The sequence below is a fragment of the Thalia democratica genome, chromosome 2 (assembly GCF_965202585.1).
Source record: "Thalia democratica chromosome 2, ktThaDemo2.hap1.1, whole genome shotgun sequence".
NCBI lineage: Eukaryota > Metazoa > Chordata > Thaliacea > Salpida > Salpidae > Thalia > Thalia democratica.
The window spans coordinates 29,520,381-29,534,920 of record NC_139166.1 but is presented as its reverse complement, the minus strand read 5'-3'; the positions used below and the strand labels follow the sequence as shown (position 1 = coordinate 29,534,920).

Sequence of the window (14,540 nt, the reverse complement as noted above, 5' to 3'; positions counted from 1 at the left end):
TTTTACAAAATTCACTAATACTTTTTGGAATATACTCCTTTTACCAAATTACCTTGAGGTCATTCCAATATAACTATCTTCAAAGAAGCAGTTAAACTGGTAAACTACAATACTTTTTTTTTAACACCTTTAAAGTTTAAACACAATAAAGTCAGCAGGGCCGGAGAATGTTCGATTACTTTATTACTACCTTATGTCAATAAAAACTCCAGAATTATAGAGAGAAATATTAACCAATTAATAAATAAACCTTATCACTAAGCAAAACTGAGAGATGTTTTTTTTATCCAAACCAATGATTAGACCTGGGGGCAAAGATCCGATATCAGAATATAAAAAAAGTTACAAGTATTAAACAAGTGTAACCAAAAAAATGTATTGGGAAGGTGGTAAGTTAGCTACAAAAAACGAGAATTAAAAAGAAATAAATAATCTAATTTTTCAGCAAAAATGTTCAAATAGTTAAAATCTAATGTTAGCAACTCCATTAACTATTAGACTTAAGAATAAGAAAAAATCTACACAAAAATATATTATAAAATAAAATGGGATAAAGGTAGTATGCCTCTTTTGATTCTAAAGACCGGACAGACAAAAATATATTATGTATTAGTTGTAGGAAGTATTTATATTTAAAAAGGTTTAAATTTTTTTTTTAAATATATAAAGTAACCTTAAACGAACTTCTTAAATAAAAAGTTAGAACTCTTTAAAACAGTAACACTAGTGATATGCTAAAAAAACTTAATATTTAAATTGGAAACCAGTTTGTTAGCTATAGTTGGAACTGCAGCTACTTAAACTCATCTTTTTTTTTTACTTTTGACAGTCTTTTTCAGAATGCTTCTTAATGTTCAACTGTAAAAAAATTGTGTTTTCAGTTTTTACTTTACATATTATAAACTAAAACATTTAGTATTGAAAAAAAGTAAAAATAAATTAACACTTTTGAATTAATTTTATGATAGTATTAATAGTATAGAATAATTCACTTAGCTAGACAAAGCTGTTTTAGATAAAAAAATAATTATATACTCTTTTTATCTAAATAAAGTAATAGAACTACTTGTTTTAAAGTTAGGAAATCAGTTTAAATATTGCGACAATTTACCAAACATTCTTTGTGAAAACTGTTTGAATCTATTTAAAAATAGACTGACTATCTGCATATTTGTTACAAGTAATTGATATTTGTAAAGACTGTTTTTATAACATGTTTAATGTTTTTCATAAAAAAATGAATCGACTAACAAATTTTCTGTCTGTTTTTTTCTTCAAACAAAAGTGCAAGTAATCTCACAAATTGTAGGTTCATGAAAACTGCAAGGAACATCATTAATGTCCTGTATTGAGTTCATTTTGTAATTTGTGTGCACACAATTCTCATCACCACCACTATCGTTCGGCTCTCCGTCCATCCAACTGTGTTAGAATAAATGCATCAGTTTATATCTAAGTTTTAAAGTTCAAATAAAAGAAACATTCATAAAAAGTTTTTATTATCAAAGATCAAGTTGTACTCATTAGTAATTAATGCTATATTAGATTTAAATTATGCATTAAATTAGCACTTAAAAAAATTTATTATAGAACTAGTTACTAGTCCATAACTTATTTTTTAATTGATAGCCTAAGAAGCAAAAATTTAATCTTAATTTGGTTAAAAAATCACAATTTAGTTACAAAAAAATTGAAAAATAATTTAATAGTGTTTAAAAATATAACTACAGGATTAAATATGATCAACTCACCCAACTTCAGTGTCATTCATAACTTGTTGATCAGGCCAAATAAAGCCGCCATTCGTTTTACTCAACGGCATCCAAAATCTTGTATGGTTTTCATTAAAACCTAACACTTCTAGGAGGTTTCTGTTTTAGTCTTGTGTGTTTAATTTAGACAATTGTTTGATAGTATTGACCACCAAAAAAATTAAAAAAAAAACGAAAAAATATATAAAACCTTCTTTCTTTTACATTTTTAACATTAGAACGAGCAATGACGGCGTTGTAATAGTTGCACAGTTCTTCTGCTTCACTGTAATTTCTAAGAGAAGAATCGAAAAAATAACCCTTGTTGCTTATATTGTACCAAAAACAAGCTTCGAACCCTTTAAAAACGTTTAAAATAAAACTTAAATATTAAGTACGAAAATAAGTAATTTTTACAAGTAAAAAAAAAGTTCTATCTATATGAACGTAATTATGTTTTATGATTGCTTATACCTGCTGTAAGAAAACTTACTTTTATAGTTTATTGAACGACAAAAAATGAACTCAAAATGTTTGGTTATAGGACTTGGTGCTTAAAAAACGTTAGGTTATCAAGCACCACGAATACCTTTTATGCGGATACACACTAACGGATACCTTTATATACTAAATCATTATTAAAACTTTAAAAACATATTTTGAAAAGTAATTAAAAAAAACAGCCTGAAGATATTGATAACAAACTCTGTTAAAAATTTACAACCAATTGTCAAAAGTTTTAGTACAGCCTAGTTGATTAGGAAATGACAAACAGAGCATAACTTATGAAAATAGTACGATTAGTACATACTTTCTGTCAAACTAAAGTCACATAATCTAACTCAAATAACACTAAAACTTATCTAAAATTCTCAGTACGTATTAGAGTTATTTACAGTTACTGTTTATTGAACAGGATGATGAAAGCGAAGCTGAAAAATATGGTCAGAGGTTTCAAGGTCAATAAACTACACGCTACATATTTACTTTAATTGTTTTGATCTATTTAAAAATAGTATAAAAAGCATTAAAAAGTTATACTCAACATATATAAACTAAACTACTTTGTTTTAGGATTAGGTGATTTAATTAAGATACTGATCAAGACAACTTAAAATTTTTTGTTAGTAAAGCTGTTTTTAAAGTTTTTTTGTAAACTATTTAAACAAATTTTTAAGAAATTCTAAAAGTAGAACATTTCTAGTTAAATATAAACGCATCTTTTAATATGATTCGTTAAAAAAAATATTTGAAAAAACAGATATGTGCAGCTCTATTTAAAAGGCTTCTAATGTTGATTATAAAAATTTTAAGTAGACATATTTGTAACTAATATTTGTAAATGTTATTAAGTTCTTGCAAGATATGACTAAAAACTTAAAATTGTTCTAATTAAACTTAGTTGCTTATTTCAAATCTGGAGGGCTTTTTTTTCTGATAATTATTTATAAAAGTACGACGGAACAAAAAGACTATATTAATTTTATGGTTTGTTACTTAAAAGTTAATTCAAACCCTGAATAATGCGGTCAAAGTCAAAACAATTTTATACGGAAAAATAATATGATAATAAAATATTCTTAAAAAGCGAAGTTGTTTGAGTTCTATAAAATCAATTTTAAGGACTTAATATATGAAACGACGCTAGTTATAAAAATTAAACACTTGATCTTTTTATTTTAAATTTTACAAAAAGATTTTTACTAGAAATGAATACAATAAAAAAAACTCAATTCAAAAAATTGTGAATTAAAATTAAACTATAAGCTTATTAACTTAAACTATGTTTATCATGATATACAAAAAAATTACTGTTATAAACTTTAAATCTATTTATACCAGTAGAAATATAAATCAAGCAATACTTTTTATTTCATAGTTTTGATCGTAAACATCATTTTGCAAATTCCCGAGATTTGATATACTGCACTGTTTATTAAATAAAAATAGTTTAAAAATAAATTAAGATAATACTTTGAATTAACATTAAATCAGTCAGTCTTAAGGCTGCTTTACAAAAAATTAACTTTGATTAAGAATTATAAAATATATTGCTAAGTTTTAGATTTTAAGTGTCTTATTGCTTTTATTTTAATAAACTTCTAAACATTAAAAAAACTATTTAAAATTTAATAAAAAGGTAATAAACAATAGTCATCTATTTACAAATAAAAGTATTTTAATAAATTAAACACAATATACTACAAAAAAATAAATAAATTCAAAACTTTTAATTATTTCAAATCAAAACATAAAAAACTAAAATTAATAGTTTTTTAAAACAACCTCTTCTATTGTTAGTTGAAACAGTATAACAAAACATAATACAAAAAAAAATGTTTTATTAGGTTTTAAAGTTTGAAAACTTTTCATAATGTAATTTCTTGACTAGATTGTAAAAAACAAAAAGATTATCTAAATGTATTTTAATGCCTATACACTATTTCAAGTGTAATCGATTTTTTTTTTATATGCAGTGAAATTGAAAAAAAGGATGTTATGCAGTATCGATGAGTCATAACTCATTTTTTATTATTCGATGTAACATTTATTACGTTTAACTAACGTTAATTTAGTATTTAAACTTTTTAAATGAACAGTTTTAAAATAAAACAGCAATGAATGAATAAAATATTTTAATAAAGTCGTTTTATACTAAATATTTAATACTTTTATTATTAAAATAAGAGTAGCGAGAATTTTTTAAATGCGTATATTTTGTTGTTGAAATTTGAAATAAAAAAAGCTATAAATAAAAAAAAGATAAAACACCTTTCGAAATTATATTTTTTAAACTGTCTCTTAAACTAAAATGACTATGATGTTTTGGACAAACACTAACAAACTTAGTATTAAAAAAATAGTTTGTACAATTGAGCTTGTTAATTTTATAAATAATAATAACGGTTAAGGTAAGTTTCAGATTTTACCGGGGTGACGGTTTGAAAGAGTGATAGTTTTTGGACATACTTGATTTTTTTTGATTGTAAAGTTAAAATATTTATTTTCAACGGTTTTCTTGGCAGTAATATAAGATAATTTTAATTAAAAAAATTCTTTAAAAGAAATTATATTCAAAAAAAAGAAAAACTATTAATTCTAAATTCGATAAACCACGATAAATTTAGTTGTATTGTGTAAAACTAAAACTGAGCAAGCGTTATTTTGTAGATAAAAAAATGTGGTCTCCTGCAGTGGCGTCGCGTGGTATTTTTTTTAGGTGGTGCAGAATTTAAAAAAATATCAATTATTTTAACAAAAATATGTTTTTACTGTCAAGTTTGAAAACAACTGAATTTTTGCTACACCTGAAGATAAGCTTTGCTTTTAAGGGCATCGGGGGGATGAAACAATTTGATCTTATTTTATGTAGTTTTTACTAAGCTACAAGATGCTTTTTAAAGATTTTAAAAATTCAGTATATGTTTTAAGATATAGCCGGTCAAAGTCAAAGGCAACAAAAGGTTCATAATGGGAGGCACAAACTAAAACAGTGTTTAAAAAATTGTTTTACCCCCCCCCCCCCCCTTTATGCTCTTAACATCTACTTTAGAATTATTTTACTGAAATTACTTTATACAGTTTTAATTTAACTACAAGTCATCTTTTATCAATATAAAAAATTCTTAAAATTTTTGAGATATGGTAATTCACAGTCAGAGGTACAAATGAATCCTTATTTTTATAATATAAACTCAAACAACAAATAAATCAATTCACTAAAATCATATCTTTTTTTCTATAAGTTGGCCTCAAAATCTTTAGATGTTTCTTTTATAAAACAAAAAAAAATTGCTAAATTAGATATTTAAAACACCAAGAAAAAAAAAGTTATAACAAAAGTTTTTTTTTGTATATATAAAAATATATATTGATACTTAAAAATTAAACTTCTCTTCAACAAAAGTATAAAGTTTTAAAAAAATTAGGATGAAAAAGTTTAATTAAAAATTGTTTTAAAAATGATGGAGAATATAGGTTTTCAGTAAAATTGTATTTTTTGCTGTTTTGGTTTGCTCCTTGTATAATAAACCATTGTACTCTCTGGCTTTGACTGGTTGTAACTAAAAGTTTAATTGGAAATTTCAAGTTTATTAAAGAGTAACTATTAGCTTTCTGAAAAAGTTAAAACAAGAACAACATGTAAAAAAGTGCCTATACACCCTCCCCCCTTACTCCTCACTAATTTGCACATTTTTTTTTACAAACATTAACATTTTTATTAACTTTTTTTCTAATTTTAATGTTTTTTGTTGGAGGTTTAAAATTCAATAGTTTTTTAAGGGTATCTTTTCTTTATTTAATATTTATTTGTTTTTCATTTTGATGACAGTATTTTTCTCAGGAGCTCAACTTTTTTAAGTTTAGTTGTGAGGCTGTTGAACTTTTCAAGAATTTTAAAGATAATTTATAAATATGTAACCATTATAGAAGTAAAAGTTTGGTTAGTTAGTTTTCATGTGGCCATAGGGGTAAAACACTTATTTTTTAATTTTAAATAACCTTGTTATTTTCAGAGTAAAAATTAAAACTGCTTCAGTCAGCCTGAATATTTTTCTAATTTGGTCTGTTTTAATTTATCTTGGGTCTTCTTGAGTTTTTAACATTTCTAAGTTATCCTGATTATGAGGCAAGGCAACCATGTTTCAACAATTTTATCTAAAATTTTTGCTTTGTTTATGAAAAAACTAAACCAAAAGTTATATAAAGTAGGGGTAGACTAAATTTTCCTAAAATGTTAAACTACTCTAAGTAATCAAAGTTTCTAAATTAAGGCTATTTACTTTATTTAAATATGTGATTGTTTCAATAATACTATTTTTATTTAATATAAATCTAAAATATTTTTCTGTAAGAGTGAACTAGAAGTTTATAATAAACTTCTTAATTCTTTTTTTCAGAACTTGAATTTTATTATTTATTTTATTAACTTTATGATAACAATAATCAGTTATAGTTAAGTTTATGTATGCAGATTAAAATAAAAAATCAAATTTTTAAGACTTTGGGGATTTAGGGTTTTTATCTTTTTTTTCAAAATATGCAATTTATGACAAATCTTTTAATAGAAGTGATCTGTTAAATTTAAAAAATCATGTGGGTACATAAACTCAAGTTTAATCCTTTGCAGTAGCTTGCTTTGTTTTTATTTTATGTTTACAATAGCTTGTAGATGATACTTAAGCAAGTCCTGTTTTAGGGAATTTTCAACTTAGCTTACTTACCGCTAGATATTGATTTTGCGGTAATTCTTGAAGAAATTTTGCTTTTTTGAGTTCATTTGCGGCAGTCAGCTAAGAGTTTGCGGCAGTGAAGTGGGCAAAATGGTCGTTTTCAAAATTGAAGTTTTAAAAGAGATTTCGTTCAAAAAAATAACGAAAACGTTATAGATACCTATTTTTTTTCTTAGAAAATTTCAAGGTGGTGCAGTTGCGGCAGTGCAACACCCCACGCGACGCCCCTGGTCTCCTGCATCGCCTGTTTTGAGTCCAGTGGGTTTTTAGTGTGGTTTATGTTAAAAAATAAGGTTGTTTCGGTTGTTTGTACAATATTGTCCTGGACAAGACATTAATAGGTGTACGACTCGATAATCTAAAGGTTCTTCGTGCACTATTTTTTTAGCCTCTTTTTTTGCCGTTCAATAAACATATTGTTTATAATATTTATGACTGTAAATAAATTAATTGTTAATGCTTTGAAGATACCTCTTCAGAAAGAATGGACTTAAACACTCAAGAAAACACTGCGTGATTCAGTTGATAATGTTTTAGAGAAATAATCCTAATCAGAAAGGACGGCATTAGACTACAATTTATTTATTTTTTTAATTTATGTTTAGTTTGCAAGGTTAAAGCTTTCAATTATGTTTCTCTGTTTTGCACTTGCAATTAATCTTTTCTTAAATTAGTCTGTTCACTTTTAGAACACCCTGCTGTTAATGCTCTTGTTGTTTTGAAAATTATAAAAGAGTGCTACATTAGTTACAAAAAAGCCAAAAAGTTATACTCTACAGTAGGGGTGGGCAACGTACGGCCCGTGGGCCGGATCCGGCCTGCTGAGTGAAAATGACCGACCCGTGAGCAAATTGACAGGCCCGCAAAGGGTCAATATTATAAAATTTTTATAAAACTTGGTATCAAATTTTTACAAAACAAAACTGTAAGAATTTGACTTTAAAAACATGCTAAAAAACGACTTTATAACTTAATGTGTACTAACAAGTACACCATTTTGTCCTAATATTCCGTGTTGTTCTAACTTAGTAAATATCTTTTTGTCACATTACCTCAAGCAAAGTATTTTTTTAAGTACGATGTTCTATATACGTACCTTTGTCAATTACAATGTCAACTATAGTTATTATTTGAACATGTGACATGTCTCAATCTACATCTTAAGCTGACAGACTTGAAAAAGTTTTGTGAGTTTAAAGGATTTAAAAAAGTGATCAACGGTATCTATAAAATTAGATTCCAACCGGATCTAAAACTTTTGTTTAAACTAGAATCCGGATCTCGATTTAAAGTTAGTATCTAGTCGGATTCGGATCTAAAAAGTCATTATTCGGCTAGATCCGAATACCGGATCTGGTAAATAACTAGTTCGAGGTGCTCCGGCCCGCAAATGACTAATTTTTTCAGGATCCGGCTCGTTGATTGAAAAACGTTGCCCAACCCTACTCTACAGCAACAATTTTTAACTTGGGGTAAATTTATCTCTGGGGGCAAAGTGTCTCGATCACAAGTAATGTAAAATATTAGTTTTTGATTGTCTTTTTCATTTACAAGTTAGTTTTAACTGTATTTTTTTAGTTAAACAAACTATTTTTTTTTTCTTACAACTTATGTTATTTTATAAACATAAAGTGCAAAAAGTCGATTTTGTTTCTCAAAACTAAATATATATTTTTTTATTAGTTGTAAATTTGTTACTTTTCATAAAAGGGTGAAATATGATTAAATATGGTAATACTTTTTATGTGTCTAAAATTAACTAAAACGCACAGAAATATTAATCTTTTCAAAGTTTAATACATGTTATTAATTTTTGTGATGAAGTTAAAAAATACAAAATAAACTTAAATTATTTTACACTGTAGGCTTTTTATTTTATGTTTTTTAATAACCTAAAAGAAGTCAATTCAATTTAAAAGTAATTTTTTTACAACTGCTAAAACTGTTTGCAAAATCTAAGCTGTTAACAAGAATATTTAGACTTAAATGATAAACCGAAAAAGTAATACTAGTTTTAAAAATACTTTAAGTTTTAACGGCATAGAAGTCATTTTTTTAGTATACGTTAGTAATACTTTTTTAATTAAGGTGTGGGAAGCTTAACTATATTTTAAGTATTATTAACTCTAAAACCAAACTCTGGTCGTTTTAGTAACACTTTTTGAAACCGACATCTTTATTGTTTGACAAAGTACTACAAATTTTAATACGTATAAAAAAATACTTAAACTTACAAAATAGTTTTTACAAGTTTATGCATTATATTTCTAGTGATCATAGTTTCATGAAAATATATTAAGAAAAATTTTAGAAGTTTATGTTGCAGTTTCCGAGTATAGACTTAGAGTACACGATGTATAAAATTAAGTTGAATTTTATTTTGTTTATGATCAATATTTTTTTTTGCTAAAGGAAAACATAAAATTACAACTCAAAGTGATTTAAGTTCTATGGAGTGAAAAAAATTAAATTTTTGTTTGTATTTTTGAAATAATAAAAAAACATATATTGAAGATGATAACTTACGAAGTCTATCATTTAAGTAACTGAGAATGTTGTTAACTTATGTAACAAAGATTGCTCAAACCATTTTTAATGTTAAATTTTTTTATGTACAGTCACGTTCATTAATTTTGATAGATTTAATAAAGTTCTTTTTACAGAAAACTATAGAAATAGGCTAAATACACAAAAAGTAAACAAGCAGGTTTTATATATAACTAAAGTAAAAAACAAAAGATCTAAAATGGCGAATAACTTAAAGAACTTTAAAGTCAATATACACTTCTAAATTTAGTACATGTTTTTAAGAATTGTAAGCTAGTTTAATCTTTTTTTTAAGAAAAATATAATATAATTTTTTTGAAAAATACTTTCTAATGCTGATAACACAAATAAGATAAAATTCTAGTTACTTATGTATTAAAATGTAACTTTATGAATAAAGATTAGTTGATAATAAAAAATTTCTAAATTGAAACTTTAAAATAAAAAATAGGAAACATATGTTCACGATGAAAAATACTTAGCCAAAAAAGCAACTAGAGCGACACCAAATGTAGAAATTACAAAAATAATAAAATACATTTCTCTTTGCATTTGTTTAAGAAAAGGCTTCTCTTTCAAAAATTTTTCAGTAACTCCACCTTTTTTGTTTTCGTGGGGAAATGGTTCGGAAGGAATCGGTTTATCAAGGAATTTACACAATGGCTCCCACCCCTGCTTGAAATCGTACACAAGAAGCTGCTCTTTTGGACAGTTCTGAAGTAATTCAAAATATAAACAACTGATTAGCAAATGGTTTAAAGAATATCATATTTTGTTAGTAAGAGTAAATAAAATTCAAACCTAAAGGTTATGTTTGTACTTGTGTTTTACTTTGTGCTTGTGTTTTAGCAACTTACATGTTCGTTAAATTGTCTAAATATCTGAAAATCAATATTTTACAACAGTAAAAGGTTATTTACATCTTAAGAGTTTTAACACAAAAAAAGATAACATTTTACGACAGTAAAAGCTAACATGTTTTTTTATGTTAATTAAAACTTTTTTTAAGTACTGTAATAGTGTAGTATATTAAATTTATAAAATATTTTTTATTAAACTAGGAAATGCATTTAAAAATAGTGGGCAAGTTATATCTGAATTTGCTTTTATTGTAAAGTAACGATCAAATTTTACTTGAATAATTTTTTAAAGTTTAATAAAACAGTTCTTTAATACACTAGTTTGTTGTTATATCTATGATGTAAGTAGTTTGCGTTTTTTTTTTTTTATTTAAAACTTCAACCGCGATTAGAGAGTGAGAAAGTACACTTAATATAAAATAATTTATAAAAAGGTAGGTTTATGTTAGTTTTAAGCATTTAGTCTTTATAATATGATCACGTTTGCTTTTAGGTTTTATTGTTCGTAGGAGCTAAAAAACTACTCTTTGTCCAGACCAGAAATTCTTACTAAAAACAATTACAAACTTTGTTAATAGAAAAGAAAAGTCTTAAAATATTTAAACTCAAAGAATAACATACATTTTTTACGTATGAACAATGTTGTCTATATCTCTGCCGAACAACCATTTCGTTCACTTGGTGATCTCCAAACCAGTATCTATGAATAGGTGTTGAAAATGTTGCATATGCTGTAAAATTTAGAGTTTTAATTTATATTATAACCTTAAGACTAGTTGTAAATTTTAAAAGTTTGTAAAAAGCAGGGTTTCTCAAAGTGGCCTCCTTTGGGGCCATGACAGATATTCAGTAGGCTATGAGCAGCAAAAGGGGCCATGAGGTCATAATTTGAAACTTTCATTGGTATTCAGGAATTGCAGATGAAAAGCAAAAAAAAGAATAAGGTCTTAGGTATTTTTAATGGTAGTTTTTTGAGTAATCATGTAGGAGGAGGTTATAGCTTTTTAATTTCTTTAAAGAAGGCCATTGAAAAAAAAGAAAAACTCTGGTTCAAAGCCTTTTTCGAATGACTTAAAACTTCTTTTAACAAAAAGGAAGAACATTTTTTATTTTTTGTACTATAAAAATTAAAACTAGGTTCGAACTACTATTTGTAGATCTAAAAACTTATAAAATTTTAGATTTTAAAAGCTTAGTTACATTTTATAAGAAAATTTATCATAAATTAAAAAAAAATTTAACAATATTTTTTTTCTTATAAATAAGCCCATTTGGTTTAATCATTACTGTTTTAATTTATTTTTATATGATATCGTACAGTAAAAAAATTCATTAAGACAATTTATGACTTGTAGTGTTCAGAAAAAGTTATTAAACTTTATTTCAATATAAATAAAATTAGTTCAGACAATAAAAAGTATGTAGAATATAGATTATCAAAATTGATTGTGTTTTTATTTAGTCTTAGGCATAAATAAAAATTAATTAAATTAAAAAAAAATATGAGAGCAACATAAATATCTTATGTAATAAAGCAATTAAAATAAAAGAGTTTTTTAAAGATCTTTGTCAACTACAAAGGTAATAAATAAACTATTGCTCATATACTTTAAACAAACAAATATTTTTTTATCGAAAATTTCAACTAAAACAATAAAATTGGCTCGTTAAAACTATAGTTTAAAAAAGAAGTGCAGTTTTACAATTTTACAACTTTAGAAAAAATTTATATACAAAAAATAATTAAATAATATCAACACTTGTTATTCTCGCTGCAAAAAAAAAGATCTTAAATAGGTATAACTAAGGATTTTTATAATAAGTTTAGGTAAACTTTTTTTTATGAACCGCCTACAAATATTTATTTAATTAATATTATTATTACTTATTGTTGTTGCAGCAAAAAATGATCTTAAATATGCTAAAAAATGACCAGCGAAAATCTTCAGAGCCTAAGTCTGAACTTTCATATGCCGTGAGAAAAGCTCAAGTTGATATAAGATTTGATCATCAGATCACAAGCCTACAGTAGATTTATACCTGGGTTTCAGTCTTAGTCGACCGAAGGCTTGTGGTCTGATGATCAAACCTTATGATAAAGAGGCATAACTAAGTACTTTATGTGAAAAACAAGCTTTAATAACCTAACTTATTCATGTACCGCTTAAATCTTCTGGCAGTTGGTGAAAAGGTCATCAGAACTTTAAGGAATACACTTGATTGCGTCCTGAATTGGTTTACCATGCTCTTTACCCACTCATGTTCATTTTTTCTTTCCGTATATACTATCTTTGTAAGTTTATATAAGTTATTTCTTCATAATTTAGTGGTATTTCTCTAAGCAATTAGAGTTCTAAAGAGTTCTTGTAATTAAAAGGTATTAAACAAAAATATTAATTAAAAATGTATAGAACTTTTAGAAGATTTCGAAAGCTAAGAAAGAAAGAAAAAATCAAGTGTATACTTTTAATACAAAAGTAGACAGTGTATGAAAATAAATAATAACATTTGTTCCGATTTAAGTCAAAGTAGCTTTTATATGAGTTACGCTGAAACCAATAAATGTTGGTGAGCCAACACTAAAGTGTTCATTTTGGTCTGGCTGACTGTCTGAGGGTAGATTGTCAACCAGATTTTTCTGCACACGCTCTTTCTTTGAATGGGCCAACACTCTAGAAAGCATTTACGCTTAGGCAGAAAAGTCAATACTCTTAGTACTTAAATTGTTCATAATAAGATAGTAACCCATGTATTCTAATTTATAATCTAATTAAGTTCTACCTACAACCTAATTGGATGAGGCCTATTAAAACCGTTTTTCATAGTGCGCTACGTGTAATTTACTTACTCTTTTTGATTAAAATTACCAATAATACTGTTATTATTAATACACTGACATAAAAACAAAACACGTATGTAATTAGAAAAATTCTACTTTTGTGAAAGCGCTTACATCTTTTAAACGCAAAATTTATACACATAGGATGTTAAATAGTGTGTTTGCTAGACAATAGTATATACTTGCATAAAGTGCTATAAGTTTATAATATGGTATTTTTAAAGTAATAATATTACATACATAAAATTAACTACCTTACAGTTAGGAAAAGCTTCCATTATTTCTTCCCAGAAGTTGCACATGGGTGTGTCAGTTAGAACCTCAATGTTCTCGTACATTCTTCTGAAGTCTGCAGAAGTAGCACCGTGTTCAAATATGTGCTCCCATTCTCGCCCGAACCACTCAAAGTTTTCTATTACGTCACAGATCGGCGAGTACCCGAGTTTTTCGAACGCTGCCACCATGGTTTTTGTGCCGCACTTTGGAAGTCCGGCTAATATTACTTTAACCATATCGAAGTTTTGTGTTTCTATTTTAGAAAAATTATATAAACATTTATCGTGAAAAAATTGTATATTAAAAAAAAAACTTTTTTTTTGTTGTTGTGTATTTTTCTCTCAATCACAGAAATGTTTGTATAAAACAAAAATAAAACTGTAAACCTTTTTTTAAAAGTATTGACAAATTTATTTTGCAACCGGTTTTTTAAATTTAAAAACAGCATAGCGATAAATAAAAAGTAAAAAAACACTGAACAGATTCTTAAAAATTAAATCTAGTATCAGAATTTAATTATATTTTTTTGTTAATCAATTTTCTGTTTATTTTCTTAATATTAAATCCTTGTTTATTTTCTTTGTATAGGTTTCCTACAGTTTTTTTGTTATATAGTTCATAACAAGTATTATTTTTAATGTATGTCTACAGTTAAAATCTCAAATATGTTTATCATTTATGAAAATAAAGGTTATAAACAGTTTTTTTAATATATACTAAAGTTTTTATAAGTATTAAAGTACTATTAGGCTAAGCTTTCTATTAGTAGAAAAATATTTCAAGAAGACTTTAAAATTAGAAAATATTATTTTATTAATTTTAATGTAAAATGTACTTAAAGAAATTAGTTTCAGAATGTTATAAAAGCAAATAACAAAATATAGTTTTTGTAAAGTATAATATATAAAACAAATCTTATTATTCTTGACGATAGGCTTTTACTCTCAGCTAATATTAAATTTCAGATATAAATGTACAGCGCTAAAATTACAAGAAAAATCTACTTAATAATTAACTAGCAAAATTTTATATT

At 25.6% G+C, this 14,540-nt stretch overlaps 2 protein-coding genes across 2 annotated transcripts in view; both read right to left on the bottom strand.

Moving 5' to 3' along the window:
- LOC145829721 (JNK1/MAPK8-associated membrane protein-like) overlaps positions 1–5,277 on the bottom strand; it is a 41,904-nt gene extending 36,627 nt beyond the window's left edge. Inside the window, exon 1 of the mRNA XM_082937584.1 lies at positions 5,266–5,277. The gene's annotated coding sequence lies outside the window, so the exon portion shown is untranslated. The remainder of the gene's footprint in view (positions 1–5,265) is intronic.
- A 4,717-nt stretch (positions 5,278–9,994) lies between these two features.
- LOC145828524 (uncharacterized) lies at positions 9,995–13,743 on the bottom strand. Its single transcript, XM_082936279.1, has 3 exons — positions 13,491–13,743; positions 11,014–11,123; positions 9,995–10,246 (listed from the first exon to the last, which is right to left on the bottom strand). Exons 1-3 carry the CDS (start codon positions 13,741–13,743, stop codon positions 9,995–9,997), a joined length of 615 nt encoding a protein of 204 aa, XP_082792405.1.
- Positions 13,744–14,540: the final 797 nt, after the last annotated feature.

Excerpts from the sequence above, each read along its gene's own strand:
- LOC145828524 (XM_082936279.1), bottom strand. The coding sequence starts at position 13,743 with ATGGTTAAAGTAATATTAGCCGGACTTCCAAAGTGCGGCACAAAAACC. Across the intron at positions 11,124-13,490 it reads AATGGAAGCTTTTCCTAACT|CATATGCAACATTTTCAACA; the intron begins GTAAGGTAGTTA and ends TAAATTTTACAG. Across the intron at positions 10,247-11,013 it reads ATTGTTCATACGTAAAAAAT|AACTGTCCAAAAGAGCAGCT; the intron begins GTATGTTATTCT and ends GAATTACTTCAG.